Raw genomic sequence first — 14,708 nt, forward strand, 5'->3', positions numbered from 1 at the left:
TTATTTATTTGTTTGTTTGTTTGTTTGTTTATTTATTTATTTATTTATTTATTTATTTATTTATTTATTTATTTATTTATTTATTTATTTATTTATTTATTTATTTATTTATTTATTTATTTATTTATTTATTTATTTATTTATTTATTTATTCTTATTTATTTTTTATTTTCAATTCAATATTACATCTCCACCCTGCTGTGCCCCTCTGTGCTGTTGATCAGCTGATGACAGAGCGCCCTGATTCAGGAATGTCAGCCCCCAACGCAACAGCATCAAAACATCCATCGAGGAAAAATGGCGATTGATTGAATGGAAGCAGAATCGACAGGTCGCCTTTATTTAGGCTGAAATAAACCAATTTTACACTATATTTTTTTGTCATTGGATATCAATGGAATTATATCAAGCTGATGACCACTACATCCTACAGGATGGTGATTTCAGCCTGTGGTGTAGTAGAACAGACGGTAAACTGGTCCCTCAGACGGGTAAGTTTACCATGTTGTTTACCTGTACTGACACTGCCCAATGTGTCTGAGTGACTGTCCTGTCTAAACTTGTCATCATCATGCTAGACATGACGCCAGGACTGAAATGTATTATACACTTGTTTTCTGATGTCATGTAATTAAAGACTAGATAATGACATGGAAAGGACGTTTAAAAAAATGTGAAATTGTGTAGGAAATTTCAAGCCAGATCATCATGATTTTTTCATTACAAGTTGTGTGCACGCAGTAAACATCTCTACTACTGTCTATGGGTAAATGCACAGATGTAATCATGGGCTCCTAGGCCTATGGCTATGCAGTTAATGAGTTGAGTTATCGGTACTCGAGAACTCATGAGCTTAGAAATTGCATGTGATAGTTACGCATCAATGCTAGACTCCTTTGCTATTGTTTGTCAGTCGCTAGTCGATCAGCATTGACTTTTTTTTGTACAATTACATGTTATTTCATTTATTTTACTGGCGATCCTGACTTTTAGACCACCTGTCGAACAAGCTTTTGTTCCGAAATCCACGTATTATTACAAGGCTATTACAAGCTCCGCGGAGCTCCGAAGCTTTCATGAAGCACAAGTGCATGATGTACACTCATTTGACGGTTCTTACATTAAGCAGACTGGCAGACTGGGCAGACTGGCAGACTGGCAGACTGGATTGAAATTTGGCAAAAAGTCATAGAACTTAAAGTGAAACAAAAGGATGTCAAAGTCATTTGGGGTTCAGTATTGCAGATTCATGAAAATTGGCGGAACAAAAATGTCAAGTGTAATAAAAAAAGTTTGTATGGCCATGGAAATAGGTATGACATACATTGTACCATTAGTTGTTTGTAGTTTCATTCTATAACCCATGCCTTGCTATAACACCCACAAAAATTAAACTGTTTGGACTGAAATTCCCTGTTTTATATAATAAATGTCCTGATTAAGATGCCTATAATTGGTCAGCATACCAAATGTTATAACCATCAATAACCAACAGAAACCCTTCATGAATGAATCCTCTAGAGCTCTGTAGCCTACTACTTGAATGAATCCATTGTGGTATTATGAGATTGTTACCATTCTGCATACATTTTATTTCTAGAGTTTCTAAGTGACGAGTTATAATTATGCAGAGTCCATATTGGAGTTCGAGTATGTGGTGTTGGTGTGGTGTTTATATGGCATGGGTGTTACATTTTGACCGAGCCACGGTGTTAGTCATGGTGGTGGTGGAAGTTGAGGTGGTTTAATGTGTGGGGGTGTGTGCGTATAATGTGTTCAGTGTGTTTGATGCAGGTATGCGTACCTTCAAAGTCGGCACAATGCATATGTCCGTCGGCACTTTGTAGGCCTACTTCAGAGTAGACTGACTGTACATTCTGTGCTGGGAACTTCCATTTTATTTGTTGTTATTTTTTTCTATTAATACATTTTGTTGATTTATTAAAGGGGCATTTCGTGATCCACAGCCTCATCCCTGCACAACACTTTTCTCAAAAAAAGTTGAGATTTTTATATCACTTGAAACCTCTGGCTACATAATGTTTATGTTCAAAATATTTCTTGCAGATTAATTCGTTTTGCAAAGATATTGTGAAATTTGAATTTCGTTCTGGTGCACCAGAACGAAATTACAACGCATTGTCTATGGAGCAGTGTAATACACATAATCATGCATAACTCGCAAACCCAAAATCGGAATCGACTGAAATTTTGGGAATATGCTTTTTTTTTTTTTTTTTACTGAAAAAATGTCATAAAAAGAGGATGCTAGGATCACGAAATACTCCTTTAATAGTTGGTTTATAAATCACTAGAGCTATACATTCATATGCATATTAAAGCTCATATGCCCGTATGCACAACAGCAACATAGCCTGAACCTATATGACCTTTGACCTCTGTTTGATGACCTTTGACCTTGGATGACATTAATTAATTAATTAATTTTACACACATACATACATGCATACATATAACATTAGCCAAATTATAGTAAGATTCTGTACTTTTTCATTGCTATAAATTTACTAGTTTTCCACATGCTAATCATAATACATGTATCATGATTATTATGTGTATGACATGTAATAGGAGCCTACCATAAACTGGTGTACAATTATGCTAATATAGGGAGTGCTTGCTTTGCCATGTAATCTCATGAATCCGAACATGTGTTCTATGATATGGCCATCCATTTTCTTTGCTTGGTTACTACAGCCTGTCTCAAAAAAAATTGTGCAAGTGAAAAGCGCCCTCTTTGGCAATTAGAAAATACCGTTGTGGCATGATGCTTACATCAACGTCAAGGGCATAGTCTGAGCTCTCAAATACCGTTTGTTCTGTTCAATTTGCTCTTTTTAATCTTGAGATATGTTTAGTTAACAACGAGAGGGTAAAATCACAATTGTGCCACTTTTACTAGGAATAGGGCTGTACATGTAAATCAATGATAACTGATGTTGATGCGTCTAATGCACTCCACCTTCGGGGCTCGTGCATTAGACGCATCAACACCAGCGTGCGTGCATTATTTTGTCTAATTTCATTAATTTGTCAAATTTTATGAACTTGTCAAAGTTCATTAACCTATAAGTGTGCAATATTTGTTTGTCTTTTAACATGTCTTGAATGACAAAGAGAACAGTATTTACCATGGTAAAATTATTGACATGCACATTAATTTTACAGCAGAATGTGAAATATTTATTTATCGTTTAATTTGTCGTAAGTGGAAAAAGAGAATCATTATACCTTTATCATGATAAAACACTAAAAACAATTTTGTATTGTTGTGTAATTGATGCATTTTTATGATTTCACGAAGGAACTCTTGATAAACTTGATGCTATCATTGATTTACATGTACAGCCCTCTTCCCTAGTAAAAGTGGCACAATTGTGATTTTACCCTTTCGTTGTTAAGTAAGCATATCTCGAGATTAAAACAAGCAAATTGAACAGACTAAACGGCATTTGAGAGCTAAGACTATGCCCTTGACGTTGATGTAAGCATTATGTCACAACGGTATTTTCTAATTGCCACAGAGGGCGCTTTTCACTTGCACAATTTTTTTTGAGACAGGCTGTACAACTAAGCATTACATCACCCCTTTTCTATAAGACTATTTTTTATTTATAAAGTCAAGTACTAGCTCACATATCTACCTTTTTCCGGTGATATTTTGTTAGACCTCATTTGGCACTTACTTATATTTTATTTCACACTTATTTAGTTTGACACTTATTTATACATTTTAGTGTGTCAGGTTTTATACGGGAGTTGTGTCAAATGAAAGAGAAATGAGAAAAAAAGAATATAATAAAAATAATTTCCTCACCGGGGGTAACACTCCTCACAAGACCCAGGTAAATATTCATATTTTGGGTCCTTTTAATATCTGGAAATGCAGAAAACGTATGACCCCCCCCCTCCCTGAGCAGTGTCAAATGAAAGACAACAAAAATAAGAATGTAATTAAAATATTTTCCTTGCCGTGGATGGCACTCCTCACCCTGGTGGGGAAATTATTTTTTATAAGGTTTTTTACTTTTTTCTTTCATTTGCCACCATGAGGGGTCATACCTTCTTGGCATTTCGAGATATAAAAAGGGCCTTTTTCCCATCCCCTCCCCCACTTTTGAAACACAAACCCCATTGTTACTAAATTGCCACTTTTTGAGGCAATTTTATGCCAAATTTGTCGATTTTGAACCCCCTATAAAATTCTCTTTGCCCCTCTCTCCTGGTGCCGCCACTGCATGTTACACCACTCAAGGGGAGGGGTCATACCTTCTAGGCATTTTGAGATTAGACCAAAATGTGTCCAAAAGGGTACCAAAAGGCTACTTGGTAAATAATATAGTACACTCTTATAGTACTTACAATGTATATAGGTTGGATGCCATGGTCCAGCAAAAACGAAAAAAGAAGACACATCGGTGAAGAACACTTAAAATGCTTCTTCTTCCACAAATTACATAACACAATGTTGTCACTTACATACCTGCATCGCCTTTAGCCAGTGTCTAAAAGTTGTACAAAGAATTGGGGTCAAAGGTCATTAAGGGGGTAAAATCTTACAATTGCATTATCTAAACATCCGTAAGGGATATGGGGCTCAAACTTGGTGAAAACAAATTTCATGACCAGGGAACATTTTACAGGAGTCAGGTCAAAGGTCATACAGAGGTCAAATTTTAGAAATGCATTTTCTGTACATCTGTAAGGGGTACGGGACTCAAACTCTGTGACAACAAACTTAATGACCAGGGGAATATTTTGGAACACTTTGCAGGGGTCAGGTCAAAGGTTATCTGGGGCCAAATCTTATAATTTCCTTTTCTGGACATCTGTAAGGGGTATGGGGCTCAAACTCAGTGACAACAAATCTCATGACCAGGGAACATTTTGCAAGGGTCAGGTCAAAGGTCATGCAGAGGTCAAATTTTATCAATCAGGGAACTTGTAAACACCCATCAGTTATCAGCGGGGCACAAAAATGAAAGAAAAGGTGCCCTCTGACAAAAAAATGAAAGAGAAAATCAGGAGGGCAAAGGAAAAGAGCCCCTTTTCTAGAAAAAATCAGGGCCAAAATAGTGTAAAATACAAAAAAAAATTTCACGCTACGCGCGAGCATTGCAATAGAGCCCCTTTTTAGCGGATAATGGGCAAAAAATAGTGTAAAATACCATTTTTTTTAGCTACGCCCGCACATCATCCCAATAAGGCCCTTTTAAGGAAGCTCAAGACATACAGTCTCTATGTATTGTATGATGCAACTGCAATTTTTTTTTGCTGTGCCCCCAAAATTGTATTTTGCCCCCCCCCCCATCAAGAAAGCTGGCTATGCCCCTGGAGTGCGAGGCTCAAACTCGGTGACAATAAACTTAATGACCAAGGGAATATGTTGGAACACTTTGCAGGGGTCAGGTCAAAGGTTATCTGGGGTCAAATCTTATACCGTAATTTCATTTTCTGTAAGGGGTATGGGGCTCAATTTCGGTGACAACAAACCTCGGGAAACATGAAGGTCAAAGGTCAGGTCAAAAGGTCATTAAAAGGGTTACATGCCTTGCGATTGTCTGCGCTCTGTGGCGCAAATTATCTCTAGTCAATTTAATTCTTGAACAAAATACCCCTCTTGTATTGAGCAATATAATAGGTTGACCCACAGGCCAATAGATCATCCTCTAGTGATCCTATTATGATACTTAGTAGCCATTATAATGTCGTTTGGGTAAGCTGTGTTTGAAAGATTTAGTGTGGTCATGGTGGTGGCCTAGATTTATAATAGGATGAAGAGTGGTTGTCAAATCTGAAATTGTGCCAATGCATATTAGCATTGGGATATTATGGTAGGCCTGCAAAATTTATGTAAACTCACCATACTCAAACTCACTGATTTTGGGTAGCATAGTAAAATGGTAATTCTTTTCTCCCTTTTGGGAAAAGGTTTTATAATGAGGTGGGTGGGCCCATCTAGTGAACCATAAAACTAAGTGGTCTCCACTATAAATCTCAAATTCAAATATTTTGTAAAACTAGGTGATTAGACTGGCTTTTGAGCATCATTTAATTTATGAAAAACAGAATGAATTCAAAATTTTTGTGTTTGCTTTGGCATCAAGTTTGGGGGTTGTTCCTATATGCCCGATATTAAACTCTGCCATCTGCCAGTAAGCCAGTCTGCCAGTCTGCCAGTCTGCTCAGTCTGCCAGTCTGCTCAGTCTGCCAGTCTGCTTAATGTAAGAACCGCTCATTTGACAGTAATTGACGCCAGCGATTCATGCATTTTCAAGCGTGTTTGACATCTTTGCACTGCGAAAATGGTGAATTTCTCAAAAAAAGTAATGTATTTTCCCCAAAAAATTACCATATTTCTCAAAATTCCTGAAACTTTTCACTCATCTGACAGACATGCCAACTAGTACGGTTTCACCGTATTTTGTATGGTAAAACGTGAAAAATACGGTAGTACGGTCACCCCCCAAAAAATACGGAATTCCAGAATTTTGACCAAAATAATAAAATGTTGTGTCTTAAAAAGATAAACAGCTGCAAGATTAGACTACCGACTGAATTACTGGTATCATTTGACCACTTTCTTGGTCTGTTAAAATTACTACACCCTCGATAAATTTGTGTCTATTTTTGCATTTTTCTCAAAACTAATAACACAATGGTAACAAAAGTTGCGTATAACTATAGTATAGGGCCAAGGAATACAATTACTGCACTGGAATTTCAGTGACCCATGACAAGCGGTTTGATATTTATGATAAGAAATAAGGTACCGCTAGGATGTACCTCATTTCCAATCATATACTGAACCGCTTGTCTTGAGTCACTGAAATTTCAGTATAGTAATTGGATTCCTTGCCCCAATAATATACATAACTTTTGTTACCTGTGTGTTATTATTTTTTGAGAAAAATGCAAAAATAATCTCAAATTTACCACAGGGGTGTAGTACCCCTTAAAGTGGTTGCCTACGTGTTTTTTCTCTCGACTTTCGATGATGCATGCACTTTAAAAAAAAAAAAAAATTAATAGGCCTACACAAGATGCTTTCCGAAATAATGCAGATTTTTCATGCACATTATTATTTTTTATTAACCACCTAATGCTATGTCTTCTGAAGGTATTTAGTTAACTATTTAGCTCTTTTGGTGCAAAAGAATAAGCATACAAGAAGGTTTCCGACCTCCTTTTATTTCCGACTTTCGCACCATGCATGCACATTAAAGAAATATTTAATAGGCCTACAAGATGCTTTCCGAAATAATTTTCTTCTGACTTGCAGATTTTTCATGCACATTATTATTTTTTATAAACCACCTAATACTATGTCTTCTGAAGGTATTTAGTTAACTATTTAGCTCTTTTGGTGCAAAAGAATCATACAAGGTTTCCGACCTCCTTTTACTTCCAACTTTCGCACCATGCATGCACATTAAAGAAATATTTAATAGGCCTACAAGATGCTTTCTGAAATAATTTTCTTCTGACTTGCAGATTTTTCATGCACATTATTATTTTTTATTAACCACCTAATACTATGTCTTCTGAAGGTATTTAGTTAACTATTTAGCTCTTTTGGTGCAAAAGAATAAGCATACAAGAAGGTTTCCGACCTCCTTTTACTTTCCACATTGGCACGATGCATGCACATTAAAGAAATATTTATAGGCCTACAAGATGGTTTCCGAAATAATTTTCTCCTGACTTCTTTTCATGCACATTAATATTTTTTATTAAGCATCTTCATCTAACTGCTACACATGTTATGTCTTCTGGAGGAATTTAGTTAACTATTTAATTTAGGTCTGCAAAAGAATAAGCCTGCAAGATGCTTTCCGACTTTGTTTTCTCAATGGTGCATGCAATGGCACATTAATATTTTTAATATTTTTCTTTAACCATGCATAACAACTGCTATACCCAGTACAATCTTCTAATTAACATTGGCATTGAGAATGTTTTTTTTGGAAAACATGAACAAAGCCGGATGTTAGGCCTACCGACTGATACTATATAATGATGATGATGGTGATGATCAATGATTTTCTGAACTTGAAAGTTTTAACAAAGCATGCTTCTAACAACATTAGAAGTAACAAAACCCAATATATCAATTTGTTTGGCCTACATACTTTATCCAATTTTGTGAGGTCAAAGGTCACATACAAGGTCAAAGGTCGACTTGAGGTCACCAAATCTTTTAATAATTAATTTATAACTGTGCATCACATATCCGAAAATCAGCTTGATCAGTTGTGTAATTAAGGAAATATGATGACTTTAAGATGACTGCTTCCATGTAAAGTATAGCAAAGTAGCACTTTCAATGAGTGATAACTCGTAAAGGAAGCATCTTTCTGTATTGATTTATTACCTTGATGGAATGGTTCTTTGGTATTGCCAAATTTGATTACAAATTCGTAAGGCGGGCCCCTGGACCCCGGCCGTTACGTGCTCGGTCGCACAATTATGTGTTCTACTTTTGGGGTTTCTGGGGTTGGCAGGTATGCAAAAGGTACATATTTAAAAAAATACGGTTTTAGGGTGCAAAATACGGATTTTTGTTCTTCTAAGTACGGAAATCTGGATTTCAAAGTTGGCATGTCTGATCTGATCATGTGACGGAACTAAATGCTAATTAAAAAGTTACGTTTCTTGCTTTTATGATTATTTTAATTAATTTTTGAGACAAAAACTCCCTGGTCATTTTCACTTGTTTTCAAAAAGTTGTTTTGACCTCATTATTTTCCTCACTTTTCGAAGCCCTGCACTGCTTCCAATAAATTAAATTACCATACCACTAAGGTAAACATCAAAGAACACAGCTAACCTGATATATTTTCGTATCTAGTTAGTGAGTCGTACTTTTATGCTTTATATCTAGTCAGTGAGGCGTATTTACGCAAGGCCGATCTGGCGATGTGCGGGAGGTACGCGTATAAAAGGCGAATCAGCGTAAACCGGCACGCATACAATGCACGCAACATGTAATCGTGGAACAGTCATCTATTTTTTGTAATATTTTTCCTATTTAGCAGGAATTAAACTGTTTAAAAACATAATTATTTCAATATTTAGAATGACTTAGTGGTATGATAAATTCGTTATTAGGTTGAATTTGAGGAAATTTTTTCGTGAAATTAAAAAATAGGGTATTTTGTTGTGAATCTGAGAATGTTGAAATCCCAAGAAATCTTACCATTTCTTGCTCAATTTACTCAATTACATCACTAGGGACTTCTCAGTTTGGCCGCTGTGTTCTTTGGTTTGTGTTCTTGAAATGTTAAAAAAGGGGTGCTTTTTGTAAAAGTGTACTTGAAATGCAAAAAATGGGGGTAATTTTCAAGGCTAATTTGTACCCGTTTTTGTGTAAAATAGGGGTAACAAATGCTGAAAATGTACTTAAAACCATGCAAAATAGGGGAGTATTTTTGACTTTGGGAACGATCATGCGTTACGCCTTTGAATAGGCAGTGACAACACCTGGGTACAAAGGTGCTTAATTTGTGTGAGAAGTAGCATTTAAGGGGGTACTACACCCCTGGCTAATTTTGTGCCTATTTTTGCATTTTTCTCAAAAATTATAGCGCATTGGTGACAGGTAAGATGTATATTATACAACAACTACTGCACTGAAAATTCAGCAACCTAAGGCAAGTAGTTATGATTTATTGATCAAATATTGGTTTTCCCTCATTTTTGACTGTAACTCCACAACTGTTGTCTGTGCTGTTCAAATAAAATTTCCAGTGCAGTAGTTGTAGTCCTTGCCCCTATAATATGCATATCTTACTTGTCACCAATGCGCTGTTATTTTTGAGAAAAATGCAAAAATAGGCACAAAATTGGGCAGGGGTGTAGTACCCCCTTAAGGGTACTTTCTCTTTTTGGTTGAAATTTTTGGTGGGAAATAATCCCGCCAAAATATTAAAGTAATATTTTTCCACAACTAAATATCATAGTCATGAAATTAATGATGCATCTGAAGATCATAACGTTCATATATTTAGTTGCAATTATCCCAGATAATTCTTGATTTGTTTTTACAGAGTGTTGAATTGTCAAGGTTTTTGGTCAAAAAAGGTGCACTCGGTGTATTTTGAAACTTGAGGCATAACTCTTCTCAAATTAACCCCAAATCATAATTTATTATACGCGTGTAGCAAACCCCTCTGGGAATAATTGAACATTGTTTGCGGAGCCTAAATTTGATTCAATTTGATTTCACAGTATTTCTAGGGTGAGAATTTTGACCTGACATTTTTTTTCGGATTTCCCATTCGGATTTTATAAATTTAAATAAATTTTGAATAAATAATGAGTACGCTTACCTTTCAGCAACACTTCCTGATACCATTGGGCATCTGCTGATAGCCAACCTTTTAGCTGAAAACAGTCCCTTCCTATCATTTTTGAACAAAATATGGTTCAAAAGTATGTACACTGCGCGTATATACATGTACTGGCACAGCGATGTAATGAATTTTTTCGTGAAATTAAAAAATAGGGTATTTTGTTGTGAATCTGAGAATGTTGAAATCCCAAGAAATCTTACCATTTCTTGCTCAATTTACTCCCGGATTGTGTGCCTTCCTAATATTCAGCAACTCACTCAGTTTATTTCTGGGGTTTGTTTCAACCAATTACATCACTAGGGACTTCTCAGTTTGGCCGCCCAGTCATTGGGCATTTGCTGATAGCCAACCTTTTAGCTGAAAACAGTCCCTTCCTATCATTTTTGAACAAAATATGGTTCAAAAGTATGTACACTGCGCGTATATACATGTACTGGCACAGCGATGTAATGAAGAGAGCTATTTACGATGGGGTATCTATTGAAAGCTATTAGGGTATAGTATATCTTCCCGCAAGTGACAAGATGTGTCAAGCAGGTGCATACATAAGGGCGGTATATTCAAATGGTATTGTCTGGATCATTGAGTATCGATTAAGACGATACACGGATGTACGTGGTCACTCCCCAGGTTTTGACATGAATTACAAATGATGTCGTGAATGACCCATCGTTTTCATTTTATTATTACAAAATTAATTGTCGTTTATCACGAGTCCTAAGAGTCATACCAGTTCAATTCATCAAAATTAATTTGTATTAAATGAAAAACAAACAGACAAGTAGAGTCATATGTCTTTCTATGACTGTATTTCTACGAAAATCTGATTTTCAATACACTAGAAATGTGTATTGTATATCTTTGAAAATCGCCGAATGTTAACCACAGTCACCGTGGCACAGTAGGCATCTTTAGCATTCATAGTGCCTTGGCAGTGGTTCGAACCCTTGTGTAAATTTTAGTATTTTTTATTCTTTTTACTAATGCGCTGTGCCGTTTCTCAAACACGCCCCTGAATGAAATTGATAGGCAAGTACCCTTAATACAAACATACATGTAGGTATTTCCCCGCAAGTGACTCTTAAAGGACCTTTGACCAGCTAAGTTGAGTCCCAACTTGTCTGATTATTAATATTATTAGAATGTTTTGGATCCAACATTTTCACACTTGGATTCATCAGAACATAATGGTCAAAATAGGCTTCAGCATGAAGACACAATGGACCTGTCAAAGAAAGAAACAAGAACGAAAGAAATGGATTATACCTAATATTAACAGGTACAACATGTAATATTTTGTGTAACAAGCCGGCCTTTCCGTCTAGATTTTAAACGTGTTCATATGGTTAATCACTCACTAGCATGATACTACATACATGTATGTGAGTGGTTGAATCATTCTGTATTCGCTGTAGAAGTAGTGATGTAACAGTCCACCATAGCAATGGGTTTACACTAGATTTTTAAATGTATTGCCCTGCACTAATCATTAACTGACTGGGATTGTAATTCACCAGCGAAGTGGTTATGTAACTCCCTGGTAACTGGATCGTGGTGTAGAACTCAAAAGCGTGATTCAGTTGACATGGTGATAATCGGATTACATACATTTTGCTGGCGAGTTCTATAGAAATTTCACATTATGCTGAGTCCATTGTATGTTTTACTAGCACCTGTAAGTGTAAGACTAACTCGTGTCTTTGAAAAGAGTGGTAATTATTCAGTCAACGATTGTACCCGTAAAAATAAATATGCGCTCGTTAGCAACGAGATTGGCAAGATTTCCCACCATTGACCATGTGGACGATTTCATGTGGAAAATGGTGAAATACCATATTTAAAAATGATAGAAAATTGGTCAAAAAAATTAAAAACCTAAAATTTTTCAGTTCAAACTTAAGGGCTGGGGTATGAGCGTTTGGACAGTATTTATTATGGGACATTAGAGCACATCAGACATATCAATTGCATTCTGAATACGAAGAATGTCATTCTGATATCAAATAATTTTGATTTTTGAAATTCGCAATTTAATACACATTTTATGGCAAATCATTAAAATTGATATTTTTGATATTTAACAGTACTTGAAGTAAACTTTATAAATCTGATGATTTATACTTAAAGTGTATGTAGGTGGGATGAAAAACCGACGATCAATTGAAAATTTTGACCTTTACGTATTGAAGATATGGATTTTTTTCCCAAAACACCAAAAAAATTAGGTCTTTTGGGAAAAAAATCCATATCTTCAATATGAAAGGTCAAAATTTTCAATTGACCGTCGGCTTTTCCTCCTGCTACATACACTTTAAGAATATGTCATTAGATTTATATAATTTACTTCGAGGACTGTATTATATCAAAATTTGCAAAATATCAAATTTTTATAATTTGTCATAAAATTTGTATTATATTGTGATTTTCAAAAATGAAAATTATTTGATATCAGAAAGACATGCTTCAGTATTCAGAATGCAATTCGACAGGTCTGAGGTGCTCTCATGTCCCACAAAAAATACTGTCGAAACATAATAAACGCCTTTTTTAGATCCCTTAAAGTACACAATAATGAATATAATTCAAGAAAACGGAATTCGGCATTTAAAAAACATGCCATGGTTCATACCAACTTTAATGTAAATTGGATTGAATTTTGGGTCATTCACAGCAAGCGATATTTATGGCGAGGGAAAAAAAGTTTGGGCTAGCGGTGGCCCAGGAGCGGTGGCGACACCTCAAACGGCAAGGTCTGAACAAGGTTGAAATTATGTAATTAAAACTGTCTAACTTTATGCATTGAGATTGTAAAGATTCCCCCTTTCTGAATAAAAACTATGTGACTTTTATACACATTATTATTTTATTACAGGAGCAGCAATAGCAACAGCATGGAATCCAGTGTGTTTAGGGACCGTAAATGGTGTCATTGGGAAGCTGAAGGTCCACCCAGGTTAGTAGTTTGGGATTCTTTTTTAATGATTTCTTACCAGTAAATTAGCAGAGGCAGGTCCAGCAGTGTGTACAGGAAAATATTGTGAATTCTTAAAAACTTGAGAGTTCTTGTAATTAACTTGTACATGCTGTTTGATCCAATCGGAGGTGCATATAGCAACAACAGGACTGATCGATTTAATTTCATTAAAATTTGGTATGATTAATATTTTTATTTTAATTGAAGTGTTTAAGGGATCGAATAGCAACATTTGCACATTATTTTTTGTGGGACATGCGAGCACACCAGACACATTGCATTCTGAATATGAGGAATGTCCTTACCAAATAATTTTTTTTTGTAATATGAAACAAATTTTATGGCAAAATATTAAAAATTGATATCTTTGACATTTAACAGTCCTAGTAAATGTGATGTTAAAGCTAATGACATGTATATAGTGTGTGTAGCTGGGAGCGAAAGCCGACCATCATTTGACCTTTTAAATATTGAAGATATACATTTTTTCCCAAAAGACCTGTTTTTGGGGAAATATATCTGCAATCTGAAAGGTCAGATTTCATAAATGATGGATGGCTTTTCCTCCCAGCTATACACTTTAAGTACATATAATTAGATTTATAAAGTTTACTTCGAGGTCTGTTAAATATAAAAAATATAAATTTTTAATAATTTGCCATAAAATATGTATCACATCGTGAATTAAAAAAGAAATCAAAATCATTTTATATCAGAAGGACATTCCTCGTATTTAGAATGCAATTTGGTGCTCTCAATTCCCACAAAAATAATGTGCAAACATTGCTATCTGATTCCTTAAAAATAAGAATAAATGTATGTTTTTAGCTGCTGTTGTGCATCTATAGTTTCATTAACACAGGCGACATCATTATTTTTGGCCCATTATTTTACTTTATAAAGAAGAAGCTCCGCCAGAGCAGTTCTTCTGGGGTGAACCAAACCTGCCTGGGTATCAAATTAATGAGTGATGAGGTTTATCTCTGAATTTGAAAGATGTGCCAATTGATGGTTTAATGTTATTGCATCAATTAGCACCTGTCAAATTCAGAGATAACCCTGTCACCCCAGAAGAACTGCACTGGTTGGGCTTCCTCTTTCAGATACAAATGCTGTTAACTATGTTATATAATATGATAGATGCATGGCAGCGGCTAAGAATAATACCTAATTTGTACAGGAAAAAAGTATTACTTTTAACAGTATCCTGAAAATGGGCAGTAAATATTAAATGAATGTTGACTTTGCATAATGTAAACATGCTCTGACATTATATAATTACTGCCCATCCATTCCTCCATACACTTCTTTACATTGTTGTAACAACTTTAATAATTTGTTTTTTATTTGTAGCTAGA

General features: G+C 35.4%; 1 protein-coding gene across 1 annotated transcript in view; it reads left to right on the forward strand.

Moving 5' to 3' along the window:
• Positions 1-297: 297 nt before the first annotated feature.
• LOC140148623 (phosphatidylinositide phosphatase SAC2-like) overlaps positions 298-14,708 on the forward strand; it is an 87,043-nt gene continuing 72,632 nt past the window's right edge. Inside the window, exons 1-2 of the mRNA XM_072170640.1 lie at positions 298-491; positions 13,249-13,329. Of these exons, the coding sequence (XP_072026741.1) occupies positions 395-491; positions 13,249-13,329 (178 nt within the window). The 5' untranslated portion in view covers positions 298-394. The remainder of the gene's footprint in view (positions 492-13,248; positions 13,330-14,708) is intronic.

Source organism: Amphiura filiformis, chromosome 3 (genome assembly GCF_039555335.1).
Source record: "Amphiura filiformis chromosome 3, Afil_fr2py, whole genome shotgun sequence".
Lineage (NCBI taxonomy): Eukaryota > Metazoa > Echinodermata > Ophiuroidea > Amphilepidida > Amphiuridae > Amphiura > Amphiura filiformis.